The sequence below is a fragment of the Kogia breviceps genome, chromosome 17, assembly GCF_026419965.1.
Source record: "Kogia breviceps isolate mKogBre1 chromosome 17, mKogBre1 haplotype 1, whole genome shotgun sequence".
Taxonomy (NCBI): domain Eukaryota; kingdom Metazoa; phylum Chordata; class Mammalia; order Artiodactyla; family Physeteridae; genus Kogia; species Kogia breviceps.
Window position 1 is genome coordinate 67,804,627 of NC_081326.1, and position 14,871 is coordinate 67,819,497.

The 14,871-nt window shown below is 44.7% G+C and overlaps 1 protein-coding gene across 3 annotated transcripts in view; it reads right to left on the reverse strand.

The window, feature by feature from the left end:
* The window catches only part of ASAP1 (ArfGAP with SH3 domain, ankyrin repeat and PH domain 1), a 352,190-nt gene that overhangs the window by 120,950 nt on the left and 216,369 nt on the right, over window positions 1-14,871 (reverse strand). For all 3 annotated transcript variants that reach the window (XM_059043152.2, XM_067017038.1, XM_059043147.2), the window contains one exon: window positions 3,035-3,180. In XM_059043152.2, the coding sequence (XP_058899135.1) occupies window positions 3,035-3,180 (146 nt within the window). The remainder of the gene's footprint in view (window positions 1-3,034; window positions 3,181-14,871) is intronic.

Below are 14,871 nucleotides of genomic sequence, written 5' to 3' on the forward strand. Positions count from 1 at the left end.
ACTCCCAAACACAACATACTTATAATACTGATTGCTTAAAAGTAACACGACTAATGAAAGTTGTCCCCTACCTAGAGTCAATCAAAAGCAGAGCACTAGACCTGACCCCAAAATCGACCCTTTCCTTTCCTCCATAAAAATAAATATTTTAATATAAACTACTAAAATACCCATTGTGAGCAATATCTTAATTAGAAAATGACGTTTTTCAGGATTGACCATAGACCTCAACAAAACAGACATTTGGATATTTGCCGGTTGAACTGAGGATACAATTTAGGAAGTCTAAAATATACCAAGGCCCCTTTTTAAAAATCTTACTTTCTAAATTTCAACTGTATCCATTGCTGCTTAATGTTTCCAGCCTTCACTAGCCTAAGAGAATAGGATCTTCAAGAATCTCCTGAGAAAAGCAGCTTCCCAGGGGGGTGCTCCCCCAAACTCATCTGGGGCCTGAAGTTGCTTGCAACTGACCCAGAAACCCCTCCCTCCCCGAGGGGACTGGCTTCCTCTCCGCCCTCTGCTCTGCGGCGTGACCCCGTCAATCTTCCTGGTTTGCTCTTCCCTTTCCTGGCAAAGCATGAGAAGGGAAGCAGCACGCTGCCGGCTGTTCTCAGGTTGTACGAACTCCTGGGACTGACTTCATTCAATCAGAATAGTGTTCCCTTAGTAACCAGCTACAACACACACTGATTCTTCTAACCTGCTCCCTCACTGGAAATGCCACCACCTTCTCTTTTTGTGGCCGTGCCGCACGGCTTGCGCTATCTCAGGTCCCCAACCAGGGACTGAACCCAGGCCACGGCAGTGAAAGCCCAGAATCCTAACCACTAGGCCACCGGGGGACTCCCTGCCACCACCTTCTTTTAAGGGAAAATGGTTTTGTTTTTTAAATTAACTGAATGAAATCTTCCAGCCATTTCTTTTATTTCTTTCTTAGACTTCTGGTAGGAGGAGGCCTGCAGCTTGGGGTATGTTTAGGGAAAGAAGGCAAGCAGAGCACGGGGTGCCAGGCAGTGCAGAGTAGGCTGGGAAAGACAACGGACGCAGCGACAGAATGCGGGGTTCACACCTCCTTACTAACAGCACGGCTGAACAAGTCACAGGCATAATCTCAATGCGCCTCAGTTTCCACGTCCTGATTGAAGGTAAAACCACCACAGGGCTGTTATAAATTGTTAAATGAGAAATCCACACCAAGCACATTGCCAGCTTCCTCAAAGCGTTCAATAACTACCAGTTGTTTCTGTAGTTCCATACAGAGCAAACATAGACAATGACTGATGCTTGAATGGCCACTGACTTGTGCGGATGGCATGGAATCCACACACGGATCCCTACACACGGAAGGAACCTACAGGGTAGGGAAGTGTGGAAATGGACTGGCCCAGGAAACGTGGAAGTGATGGCTATTGACTTACGCCACACACATCTGGTCTCCTGGAAACTAAAGGTTAGCAAGATATTCCTGTGAAAACGCCCATCTCAGGGAAAACAGAACGTCCTCCCTCACTAGTAGCCGTTTACCAGTTGTTACCGAAGTGAATTGTCAGAATCTTCTTTCACTTCTTTTCTTCCCACCATAGTACCTTTGAGCAATGCCACCCACAAAAAGGCAGGCAGTACCCAGAGGAAGGAGAAATGGGAGGCCTCATCTGAATCAAAGAGATTCACATAGTCTAAGATTTACAGAAATATCATGGGTTTGTCAAATAAACCCCACGGTGTAGGAACACATAGGCCCTAAGTTAAATGCCATCCTTTCTCAAATTTCTGAAAAGAAGACAGAAAAGAAGACATAGTTCTATTTTCAGTCTTTACTTTTTTTAAGATTAGTTGTCACTAATTCAGTGGCATAAAGTATCAAACAAAATTAAATTGTCAGGGAAACAGACACATACATATATTTATCTAGTGGGATAAGAAAAAAAAAAGAATATTCTGATTGGTCAAATAACCAGGTTAATTTACTATAGAAAGGTAGTCTTTATTTTCCAATAGGGTGTATTCACATCTGGAAGATAGCCACTTGTACCAAGCAGATTTGCGACACGAGTCTCACGTAAGACCACAGACGCCTATTTGATATGAGTAACTGACCCAGGGTCAAGACATCTTAAGCTTGAGTTCTGGATCTGAAAAGGAGGCAAAGATGCAATGCTGAGACTGACGAGAGGAAGAGAAGGAAACAGCTCCTCTCTTTCAGGAAGGAGCCAACAAAAGTATGATGTATACTTTTCCTTTGGCATCTTTCAACCTCCCACTGCTCCTATCTCTTGGGACTTAGGGGAAGAGAGACTTGATTAACTCACACGCAAGTGTGGTAGCTGTGCTACAGAGAACGAACCTTTCTTGACATGAACGCAGTGTGAGGGTGGGGGAGGGTAGTGGGCACAATTTGGGGACAGCCAGACAACACTGCCTGCCCAATGGGTTCCCCCACCTCCATCTGTGTCTGCTCCTAGGTCAGCAGCTCCAGTGTCTCAGATTTTTAGGGATTCTTCTTGTCATCATCTACTTCTGAAACCACAGATTCCCCAAATCTTAGAATCTTTTTTCTTGGGAGGGTGTTAAAAGGATATGGGGAGCTGTGAGAGGTTAATTACTTGTAAATCAGTGACCAAAATGCATGCTGGTCTTCACCCAAGTGAAGGGTGACATGTATGTTTCAAACAAAAAAAAAATCATCACTCTTTCAACTAATTAAAATGCAAGAGTTAGTAAAACGTATCCAAACAAACACAAAAGCAAAACGATGGGAGAATGTGGAAGAGAGTTCAGGTTAACAAGTTTCTCTCAGATTCAAAAAACCTACCCTGCTATCAGCTGGGCCGGAGGTACAAATTCTAGGCATTTCACAGTGGCATTTTCCTTAAATGTGACTCCATACCGAGGACTAAAAAGATTTTCATTTTTATTTTTTGCCCTCAGGATCAAGTGTTGGGGAGAAGATTATTATATTGTTCTCTTTATGATCTTACTATATACCTTGATCGGGCTGTAATTAAAAAAAATCTTTTATGAAATGGCTTACCAGATTTTTCAGCAGTGTGGACAGTTCCTTTGTAAGAGTAGAAAACTTGACAAAAGCGGTGCCAAGATCTGGGTTGTCTCGACTTAAAAAATTACTCCCAAACTTATCAAGAACTTGTGCATAGTTTTCTTCATTTTGTACATGATCTGAAAAGAAGAAGAAAAAGGCGTCTGAGCTACTATTTGGCATAATGACAAGTTACTCTGAACACTGATCACTAGAAACTCTCAAAAGGAAAGCAGAGAAACTCCATCAATCCTTTACTGAACATGTCTACAAGGTGGTTAGCAGGGCGCTGAGCGCTCTCACTCACTCTATCAAAGGCGGTTTCCGCTTTTTCTATCAGAGCATTGAGTTCGTTCATATCCCAGCTAATCCACAGACTCACCAAACATCGAGGGGTCAAATTATCATCACATTTTCAAGCAATTAAGAAACTATGATCGTCAGGAAACAAGGAGAAAATTCTCCTTAGAAAAATCAACCTTGGAATGCAAAAGAAAAATCCACGTGTTCTAACATGTTTCTTTCTCTGCAATTAATCTTAATTTCCTTTAATTTTGTCTCAGACCCAGGTCCGAGGAACAGCATTCATACAATGCGTTTTCACACATCATCTCTTGATGCAAAATGTGCAGGTGTAGATCAGGCTGATCTAGAGTTCAAGATTGGTTTCACTACCTATGAGCTTGCCACCTGAAGTTTTTTTAACTTCCATGGCTATTATCCTAGCTGGCACGTGAAAGGGATCAATACACTATCTGTGAATAAATTTCCCCATCCTGAGCTTTGGTTTTCTGATCTATGAGATGGAGACCAATGTTGACAAGACTGTGGTGCTGAGGAGTTGATAAAAAATATACAAAAATTTCTCAATAGAGTGAATGCTCCATAAGTAACAATAATTCCTTCCTCAAAACACTTTCTCTACTTGGCTTCCAGGATATCACACTCTCTGGACTCTTCCCACCTCACGGCTGTTCCTCTCCACCATCGTCTTTGCTGGTTCTTCATCTCCCTGTGGCCTCAAGTCTTTGGGCCTTTATTCTTCGACACTAATGCTCACTCTCCTGGGATCTCACCTCATCTTATGGCTTTAAGTCATTTCTATCAGCTGACAACTCCCAAACGGATATTCCCAGCCCAGATCCAACCCTGAACGCAGACATATGTCAAGTGCCTGTTCAATATCTCCTAGTGTTCAATCTTAACTTGCTAAAAACCAACGCTGATGTTCTGCCCCAACTCTCTCTTTTTTTTTTTTTTTTTTTTTTTGCGGTACGCAGGCCTCTCACTGTTGTGGCCTCTCCCGTTGTGGAGCACAGGCTCCGGACGCGCAGGCGCAGCGGCCATGGCTCACGGGCCCAGCCGCTCCGCGGCATGTGGGATCCTCCCGGACCGGGGCATGAACCCGTGTCCCCTGCATCGGCAGGTGGACTCTCAACCACTGCACCACCAGGGAAGCCCTCAACTCTCTTTCTACAGTGCCTCCATATCTCAGTGGGTTAATGGCAAATACATTCTTATAGTTGTTCAGGCTGAAACCCATCAAGTCATACCTGATTTTTCCTTGTCATACCCCAGATGCAATCCACTGGCCTTTACTTTTTTTTTTTTAACATCTTTATTGGAGTATAATTGCTTTACAATGGTGTGTCAGTTTCTGCTTTACATCAAAGTGAATCAGTTATACAAACACATATGTTCCCGTATCTCTTCCCTCTTGCATCTGCCTCCCTCCCACCCTCCCCATCCCACCCCTCTAAGTGGTCACAAAGCACCGAGCTGATCTCCCTGTGCTATGCGGCTGCTTCCCACTAGCTATCCACCCTACGTTTGGTAGTGTCTATATGTCCACGCCACTCTCTCACTTCCTCACAGCTTACCTTTACCTTTAAAAATATAACTGAAATCTGACGGCTCACCCTCATGACTATCAACCTTATCCAACACCATCTCTTGCCTCCATCACTGCAAACCTTCCTGCAAAAGTTCCTTTGTTGCAGCTCTTGCTCCCCTACAGGCCGTTTCCAGTACAGCACCCAGTGTGATCCTGGCAAGCTGTGCATCTCATCTCGTGGCTCTCGGGGCAGACATTGCTATTCATCATGGCTATCCAGGTTCCCAACCCTTGCAGGCTTATGGGAAGGGACAGTGCACATCCCCACAGCCTGAAGTAACAAGGCACTGACCAAGGAAATACGAGTGGAGGTGGCGTGTACCACCTCCACGTGGCAGCATCTCAGATGCCCGTGCTCAGCTCTGCACGGCTCTCTTCCTTTGTGGTGGAGTACAGGGAAGCGTGAATTTACACAGAGGCCCACAATAGGTGCAGGATATTTATTAAACAAATAAATGAACAAAAAAGTATCTATCAAAATCATACCTTTAAAGGCTTAATTCATACAACAGCTCTTTCTTTTCAAAGCCTCCCCTTAGCTGGCAATAATCTTTCTTTGCCCATAACTCTCTGTACCTCTACTGCAATATTTTCCACTACATCATACATTTGTGTCAGTACAGCTTTTTCCCTGCCACCGGGCCACGAGAGGCAGGGGTTCCCTCTGGCTCACCTCTGCATCCCCACACAACAAACACCACTGCATGTGTTTCTGTGAGATCAGCTTATGAAGCTAGCTTTACTGAGCTGTTGACTTGGATTCATCGATTTCCCTTTCAGGAATTTAAGAAGCATTCACTTCTTAAGTCTCCTAGGTTGTTCAGTAATTGAACAACAAATAATTTAAAAATATTTCACTCTCAGGGCTTCCCTGGTGGCGCAGTGGTTGGGAGTCCGCCAGCCGATGCAGGGGACGCGGGTTCGTGCCCCGGTCCGGGAAGATCCCACGTGCCGCGGAGCGGCTGGGCCCGTGATCCATGGCCGCTGCGCCTGCGCGTCCGGAGCCTGTGCTCCGCGGCGGAAGGGGCCGCAGCGGTGAGAGGCCCACGTACCGCAAAAAAAAAAAAAAAAAAAAAAAAAATTCACTCTCCAACACACCCTCAATGACTGCATGGGAGCAACAGTGTGAGCCTGGACTGGGGAACGTCCCAGGAAGAAGTCAAAGCACGACTGAGGTAACAAGCGTCACAGCGTCCAATGAAATGAAACGAGGCCCTAGCAACCTTCTAATCCTTGCCACATTAAAAATGCATGATGCCTACAGTGGGTGTCGGCATTTCAGGCTGAGATATTAAAAAAGATAAAATGCAGCTCCGGTTGCTGCTCAGGTTCACTCTGCGAAGCAGCTCTGAGAAACACAAAAGAAAGGCCACATCAGCTGCACAGGCAGGATGCAGACCCTCGATGTCCCTCATAAGCTGGACCCACCCTGGTACCTTCTGTCTGAGGCCAAAGGGCCTCACCTTGCCCCGGACAATCCCACCCACCTGCCACCCTTTCCTGCTTCTGGAGGCCAGCAAAAAAGGGGTTCAGCTGCCTGTTCATTTCAACTGCTTTTGAGGGAAGGGTCTCGGAGGTAAAGCCTAAGTGGTAGGCTTTGTGTTTGCTTGCTTGAAATTATAAAATATTTCAAATAATGTACCAAAATCTTTAGTTAATAAAACACCCATGTACCCACTGGCCAGTTGAGACATAAAATACTGCAGTGTCTCCTCTCTCCCCCACCTGCTACCCAATCCCCGTCTCTTCCCTCCTTCCCCAGACACAACCACTATCCTCAATTTGGATTTCCATGTAGGGTTAGAAAGTACTATGAGAAGCTCTCCTTTTATGAGGGACGACAGATTCATCAAAAGATAAGATGGACTTGGCCAAGGCAGGGAGAGAGGCCACAGGAAGTTGGCTGAGAACCTTCTCTGACCCAAATGCTTTTCACAATGTCATATTTAACCTTCACCAGAACTCTGCAAGGGAAGAATTACGCTTGTGGGGCAGATGAAACCTAAAATGTGGTGAGAGAGAGGCAAAAGGGGAGACTGGGTACGTAACAGGCTAGATCATGGGTGCTGTATGTTTTGCTAATTCCACAACCGAAGAACCATATGTACACACGTAAGAGTGGGTGTGTACATGTATTAATCACGTTTACATATACACACATGTATAAAATTTCCTAGTGCAGTCGCCTGTTTTAAAATACAGCAGCTAATTTAGTGAGCTGTATCTTGGAATACTACTACTAATTCTCTTGGGGGTAGAAATGATGGGAGTTAAACATCAGGTGCTCGTGCCCGGCACGTGGCACGTGCGCCTACAAGATCAGCTAGTATTACCTCTGTACCCATGATTAGTTATAATATAGAGATGTGTTTAATATCAAACAACACAGGGGCGTACGTCTCACGTTTTAAGTCTTTTCTTACATACCACATTATAAAGCTAACAGTGACAATTCACCCGACAGCTTATATAACCACACGCATCCCTCTGTACAAAATTAAGGGTTTACCAAGCAGCTCTTCAAAGGCACGGAGGGCAAGGAGACAGGCCCCTGGTGGAGGCAGAGGCAGAGGCAGGAGGGAGGAGGGAGGGACAGATCACAGAACAGAGGAAGCAAAGTGAAGGGAATGTCAGTTCAGGGCGTTAGGGCGTTAGGGGAGGAGGCGGAGACAAAGGGCTCTGGCTGGGGGCGCACCGCACAGGCATAGGAGAAAATGGCCTCGTCGGCTCAGGACACTTCCGGGGGCAGGATGAGCCGTTTTAAGATGCCTGCTACGCCCAAGTGCTAGATGACTTCAGGGAGCTGGTAAAGTAGGGGCTGGGGAAGCTGGCGAAGACAGAGATGGAATAAAAGGAAAGAAAAAAATAGGGTGAGAGAGAAATCTGACCCATCCACAGTGGAGACCCATGCTCTCCCAATATTTGCAGGGCATTTCTGGCATTCAGGGTACTGTTGCAAAGTGTAAGGCAGTAAGAGCGAGGTGACTCCTTTCAGTTCTGATTAAAGAACAAAATAATATAGTTTTACCAACTGAACCAGAAAGGGCCACTTTGTCAGGATTTCAACTGCTGGCATTTCTTCAGAGACATGACTGACATGTACTAATCACCTCATATGTTCCACACAGCCTGAAGGGGGCCTCTGCATACAACCCAACATTTAACGGCCACAGCAATACCTAGGTAGTGATTTCTTATTCCAGTAATAATAGTGATAATAGCTAGTTGGTTGAGCATTCAGTATATGCCAGTTACTGCGTGAAACACTTTACATACATTACCTCAATCACACTTATTAATAAGTCTATGAGAAACAAAATGATCTCAAATAAGCAACGTGTAACTTTACAACTTAAGGTACTAGAAAACTAAGCCCAAAGTTAGCAGAAGGAAGGATATAACAAAAGTCAGAGCAGAAAATAAATTGATACCAAAAAAACAAGAGGAAAAAAAAAATGTTACTAAGATCTATTTTTTGAAACGATAAACAAAATTGATAAATCTTTATCTATATTAAATTAATATATTATGACCTATTAACTGATAAAAGGAACTCATACAACTCAATAGCAAAAAAACCCCCCAAATAACGCAATTAAAAAATGGGCAAAGAATCTGAATAGACTTTCTCTGAAAAAGACATACAAATAGCCATCAGGTACATTAAAAGGTTTTCAACATCACTGATCATTAGGGAAATGCAAATCAAAATCAGAATGAGATATCACTTCACACCTGTTAGTAAGTCTGTTATCAAGAAAGACAAGAGACAACCAGTTATCTGTTCCCATAACTGCAGCTTAGCATCAGGAGAATCACCCAGATAGGCCCAGTCAATGTATACAACCATGGAGATAATAAAATAAATGTTTTAAGCTACTATGTTTTGGGGTAGTTTACTATTCGGTCATGAATAACAGAAAACAATCACCTACATTGCTTTTCCTTCATCCCTTTATTTCTTTGTATTTGTTAATTTCTCTCAAATAATCATAGAATCTTGTCGTCAAAATAAATTTAATTCACTTGAAATCTTGAAGAAAAAAAAGAAGTCTACGAGATAAGTACTGTTATCACCCTTATCGTGTAGATACAATAAACGTGCCCAAGGCCATACAGCTCATAAATAAGGGAATTTAAATTAGGGCTTTTTAATCTCCGAGCTGAGGACTTTCCCCCATATCTTAAAGTGAGACAGACTCAGATTCCAATTCCAGGTCTATCACTTACACGTTGTGATTGCACTGATCCAGCAACTTCACTTCTTTCTAAACCTCATTCCCATGCTGTAAACTGGAGATAATAATGGTACTGACCTCACAGAGGTACTGCAATGATTAAGTGAGATCCTGAACGGTACACGATAGACTCAATAAATTTCTACGATGACAAGGACAGTAACGACGGTGAAAGAGCACGCTGGCCGTCTTGGGCCAGGCGGCAGGGGCTTCCAACAGTACTCTGAAATCAACGCGCCCACTCAGAGTTCACATTCCTAGCGGCTGGCAATAACAAGTGCCTTGGGAATACAGTGAAGTTCAATACTCTTTAAAAATACCTTGTATATTTCCCAGTGAGGCCCTCCTCAGAATTTTCAGAAGCACAGCAATGGTTAAACAGGCCTTTCTCTGAGGGGCGTTTGCCGGATTATCACCCTGTTAGACTTTACCAAACTGGGAAACTTTCACAAACCCTCCCCAACTGGCCCACCAACCCCACCGTTGACTCTGATACTGTCGTTTATTAAGCACCAACTGTGTAGTGGGATCCATCACAGAGAATACCTTAAAAATGCAAGACAGTTGTTTTACAGATAAGAGAAGGGAAACAGGGCTTCCCTGGTGGCGCAGTGGTTGAGAGTCTGCCTGCCGATGCAGGGGACGCGGGTTCGTGCCCCGGTCCGGGAAGATCCCACATGCCGCGGAGCGGCTGGGCCCGTGAGCCATGGCCGCTGAGCCTGCGCGTCCGGAGCCTGCGCTCCGCAACGGGAGAGGCCACAACAGTGAAAAGAAAAGGGAAACACAATGGTGAAGCCAGGTTAGGACCCAACTTCATTTGATTCCAAACCCCGTCCTTTTCCACTGACAGACTCGGGAAAGACAATCCCGGATATCGAAATGTGTGCCACAAACGCCTATTTGGAAGCTACTACATGAAAGGCTTAATGATAAATAACAAGAAAGAATGCGGAATCAGACCTCCTGGCCCATAACGATGACAATGATATAATTATCATAACAATACTTGTTAACAGTTACTAACTGCAATAATAACAATTAATTGTAGCTAAATTTTTTGGTGACTTAACGTGCCAGGAACTGTGCCAGGTATTTTTCCTGAGAATTCAATGCTGACAAGAACACGCTAGCCTTACTCCATTTCTATATATGCAGGAACTGGTTTAGGGAGGTTAAACAAGTCGTCTCAGGTCACACAGCTAATAAGAGCTGATGAGGCGTGCTGACTGCAGAGCCTGTGCCTTCCCCCCTACCCCCCGGGTCACGCCGCTCAGCTTATGGGATTTTAGTTCCCAGACCAGGGATGGAACCCGGGCCCTGGCAATGAGAGCACTGAGTCCTAATCGCTGGACCGCCAGGGAGTTCCCCAAAGCCTATGCTATCAACCAACAGGCTTGGCTAAGTGTTGGAGCCCCTAGATGTCTCCTAATTTGAGCCAGATGTCAAGTGATGAAGGGACCTGAAAATCTGCGTCTTAGTTCCAGCCTCTACCGTAGGACCCCGGTCAGGTGACGAAGGATCTTAGGGGCTTTAATTTCATCTAGAAAACAGGTCTAATAACACCCACCCAGCCTACTCCTGGAGGCTGATTACTGAGAGGTAAAGATGTCATAATTACTGTGAAAGCTCTTTGGGGAAAACAACAGCAGCAGTAAAAACAACAGAGAACACTAGAAAGCCACAAAGGATTACTTCTGTTTAATGAGTATAAGGCCTGGAAGACACTCATAACAAATCCCTCCTAAAGAGCAGCCCCAACCTAATGTGCCTGGAGGCATCAACTGGTGGAGGGGCACCATCCCGGGTGGAACAGACACGTGGGTCTGAATCTCCCGCTGGCCCTGCCCGCCCATGTGTGACCTTGGAAAAGGCACCTAACTTTCCCGGGCCTCAACTTCATACGTGAACTGTGATAGATAACATCTAGAAAGTACATACAAGTCCCTAAAAATATCTTCACTTTTATTACTTTCATTCACCCTGAGACCCAGGGTGATGTTCTGATGTGATGGCCATTCAAAGAGAATCCAAACATTATGGTATTTTTTGGAGGGTTCCAAGATATGTAAGGCAACGGTGGATCTAATTCCAGATCTTCCATGCACCAGCCACGGATCTAGAGCAATTTCTGTAGTGTCTCTGAGTCTGCTTTCTTTTTTTTTTTTTTTTTGCGTTACGTGGGCCTCTCACTGTTGTGGCCTCTCCTGCTGTGGAGCACAGGCTCCGGACGCGCAGGCTCAGTGGCCATGGCTCACGGGTCCAGCCGCTCCACAGCATGTGGGATCCTCCCGGACCGGGGCACGAACCCATGTCCCCTGCATCGGCAGGCGGACTCTCAACCACTGCGCCACCAGGGAAGCCCCTGAGTCTGCTTTCTTAACTGCAGTAATACCTACCTGATAGAGTCATTATGTGAAAGGGATGGAAAAACCCTATAATGTGCCTCATTGTGCATCTGGCTAACGCTGCCTGTTTATGAAATGGGAGGCACCATCCCTCACTCCAAAGCAAGTCTCACTTCCTTAGTTTGCTATATTCTCTTTCCTGGTAGCCTAGCTTCTCTTCCAAGATCTTTATGCAAGTTACCTTCTATGCCAAGAATCCAGAGAAGCTTGTGTTTATCAGTTTACCCTCACGCTCTTAGAGAAATCTTCAGGAGGACAGCCTGAATGCATGTATTATTATACTACAGTTATACAACCGAGCCCAAGTTCCCAGTCCACCAAGCTCCATCACAATTCCAGGCCTAGCCTGCCTCTTTCAAGGTCAAATACAAGTGTGACCTCCCAGGCAAGCCTGTCATTCACTCTCAATCTCTTGCAATGTGCAGGTTCCCGGCCTCATGTAATGTGTTGTTATACACCCAGTCCCCGGCGTTGAGCCTGGCCCATAGTTAGTGCTCTCAGTAAAATGCTCACTGCATGTAGTGAATTTTCCTGGAACAAGTCTTCTTTCTTCCTTCAAAAAGGACTCAGAATGGGCCATGGGACAAGGATGAAAAAACAATGAACTACAACTGCAATAATAAAGCCATGTAATACATGTCATAAATTATATTGCTGGCATAGACAGGCAAGTGATTACTTCTTTTCTACTATCCTACACATACTTTGTAGCACAAATCACACTTTCACAAATTTAATTCCATTTGTTTTTAAAATTACAAAAATAATTCATACACTACTACAGAGACGTATAAAGATTTCTTTCCTTTTCTCCAGGCTTCAGTAGTTGTGGCACATGGGCTCAGTAGTTGTGGCTCACAGGCTTAGTTGCTCTGCGGCATGTGGGATCTTCCCAGAGCAGGGCTCGAACCCGTGTCCTCTGCATTGGCAGGTGGATTCTTAACCACTGAGCCACCAGGGAAGCCCTGTCATTATTCTTTTTAATTCTTGCCACGTGGATGTGAGAAACTTGACGATAGTTAAGCCTGAGTAACTTTTTGTAACTTTATTGTCCATTCACACTTCCTTTTCTTCCTGTTTACACACTTAGCCTGGTTTCCCATTGCTTGTCTTTTCCCTATTTGTAAAAAGACTGTCTTGCATACGGCATGGCGATCTTTGTCTCAGGTATTTCCTCCCATTTGTCTTTTTTTTTTGGCCGTGCGGCACGGCTTGCAGGATCCTAGTTCCCCGACCAGGGATCGAACCCAGGCCCTTGGCAGCGAGAGAGCAGATTCCCAACCACTGGACCGCCAGGGAAATCCCTCCCACTTGTCTTTTAACTTTCTGTATGGTGTCCTTTGCCATACAGAATATTTGAAATTTCACAGAGTCAAATATACCAGTCTACTCAAAAGACTTTTGGGTTTCCTGCCTTGCTTCTACTCCTAAACCCTTCTAACGTTCAGTATTTTTTCTAAACATCGAAATCTTTAATCTAATGCAATTCATCTGTTCACACAGCAGGAAGAAGGGTTCTAATGTTATATAAAGTATGTCCTAAACCTTCTAGTATTTAGTTCAGTTTTATTTTCTTTTAAATATTTAAATACTCAGTCCATCAGCAATGGGTGTATTCACATGGCGTGAGGAAGAGTTCTAACTTTATTTCCTTTCTGCTGTATGAAAATACATTGCTTATTTAACATGGCCTGTTGTAGGTACCCATTCAATATCGGACAAATCAATGAACACATGGTAAAAAAACTTGGTGGGGCAGGTTAGGTTTCATAAGAGACAGTAACTGAGCAGCAACCTGAAGAATAAATAGTTGGTTAACAAGTCAACTTGGGGTAAAGTACCTTCCAGGTAAGAGGTAACTTACGGCCTACCATCAAGGCACCATCAAGTACCCAGGGGTTAAGAAGAGACTAACTTGGGGCCTTGGGTCTCTCCTGAGCTCACCATCTTCAGTCTAGAACCAGGCAGGTGAAGTTTAAAAGCACTGCCCTCCGTTCCTGTCCACGGTCATGCTGGGCTCAGATCGCTTTTGCCACACAGACCCATAAAGCCAGCAACACCTACCCTGTGACCCTGAAAACAATCAGTTTTAATTTTACAAGACACAGTGTTATTGGGGGATAAGGGCTGGATTTAGAGTCCAGAGGCTGGTTTTTTTTCTGAGATACAACATCCACTTGATTGTGAGCAGTTATTTCACATCCCTGGGCCTCCGGTTTCCCCACCTGTTCCCACACCCACTCCCCGCACCGGTCTATTGTTAAGATTAAAGGTAACACCCTTGGAGGCAGAGAGCCCTATGCACATTTTTTTAATTGCTTTTCTCCACTACTCTGATCTGTCAAGGTCATTTTGAATTTGGATTTGTTCTTTCAAAGTTCTAGCCAAGCTTCCGCAAGAATCTGCCCCAGCCCCTGGGGTGTTATCTGGAAACTCAGCGTGCAGACTCCCATTTCCGCAGCACTGACAAATCCATTAACTAACAGAACCCCGAGAAAAGATGCCCGCAGAGTTCCACGAGGCTATTACTCAGCATTTAAATGGCACGTGACCATCACTCCACTATAGCAGCAGCAGAAATGTTCCCTATCCTGGCTCCATTACTGAGGCTTCCTAACTGCCAGATCAAATACACATCACACTTTGGTTGGTTGATGGCTTCTGAGGTAGTTTCAGATCTGGCCCCTACAAACGCTAGAAAGGAGGCAGGCAACCCCTCTCCTACTCTAGACTCTCCTCGTCTCGTCTCCCGCAGCATGGGTGCCCGTCATCCAGTGGGGCCAAGGGTTCTTATAAAAAGATGTACTTTAAAAATATGGCTCCCCCCAAAAAATATGGCTTCACATTTTACTGTTAATTCGTAAACTTTCATCAAGCACCCATACTGAGATACCAAGATTAAATTAAATTAAATTAATTAAATTAATTAAATTCTGCCTTGCAAGTTTTGTTTTTGTTTTTAATTCAGGAAAAGATCCATTTTTTCTCAGATTATAAAGGGATCTATGACCCCAGAAAGTTCAGAATCACAGAGGAAATGTTAGTTGAATCCAAGGACAAAGCTTCTTACCCTGGACGGGTGCAGAGAGCCCAGCGAGTTGAAGGAAGGGCAGCAGCACACGTGCACAGACGAGATCAAGGGGGCTGGGCTGGCCTCTGGTTTCGGTCACTGGGGAAAAGCATTACTTGTTGGGTCCCATGAACTCCCCTTAGGGCATGTATTGTGCATTTTAGGTTGCGAAAGAATCTTCATCTCATTTTATAACCACTAACTCATACACAGACATGGTAGGG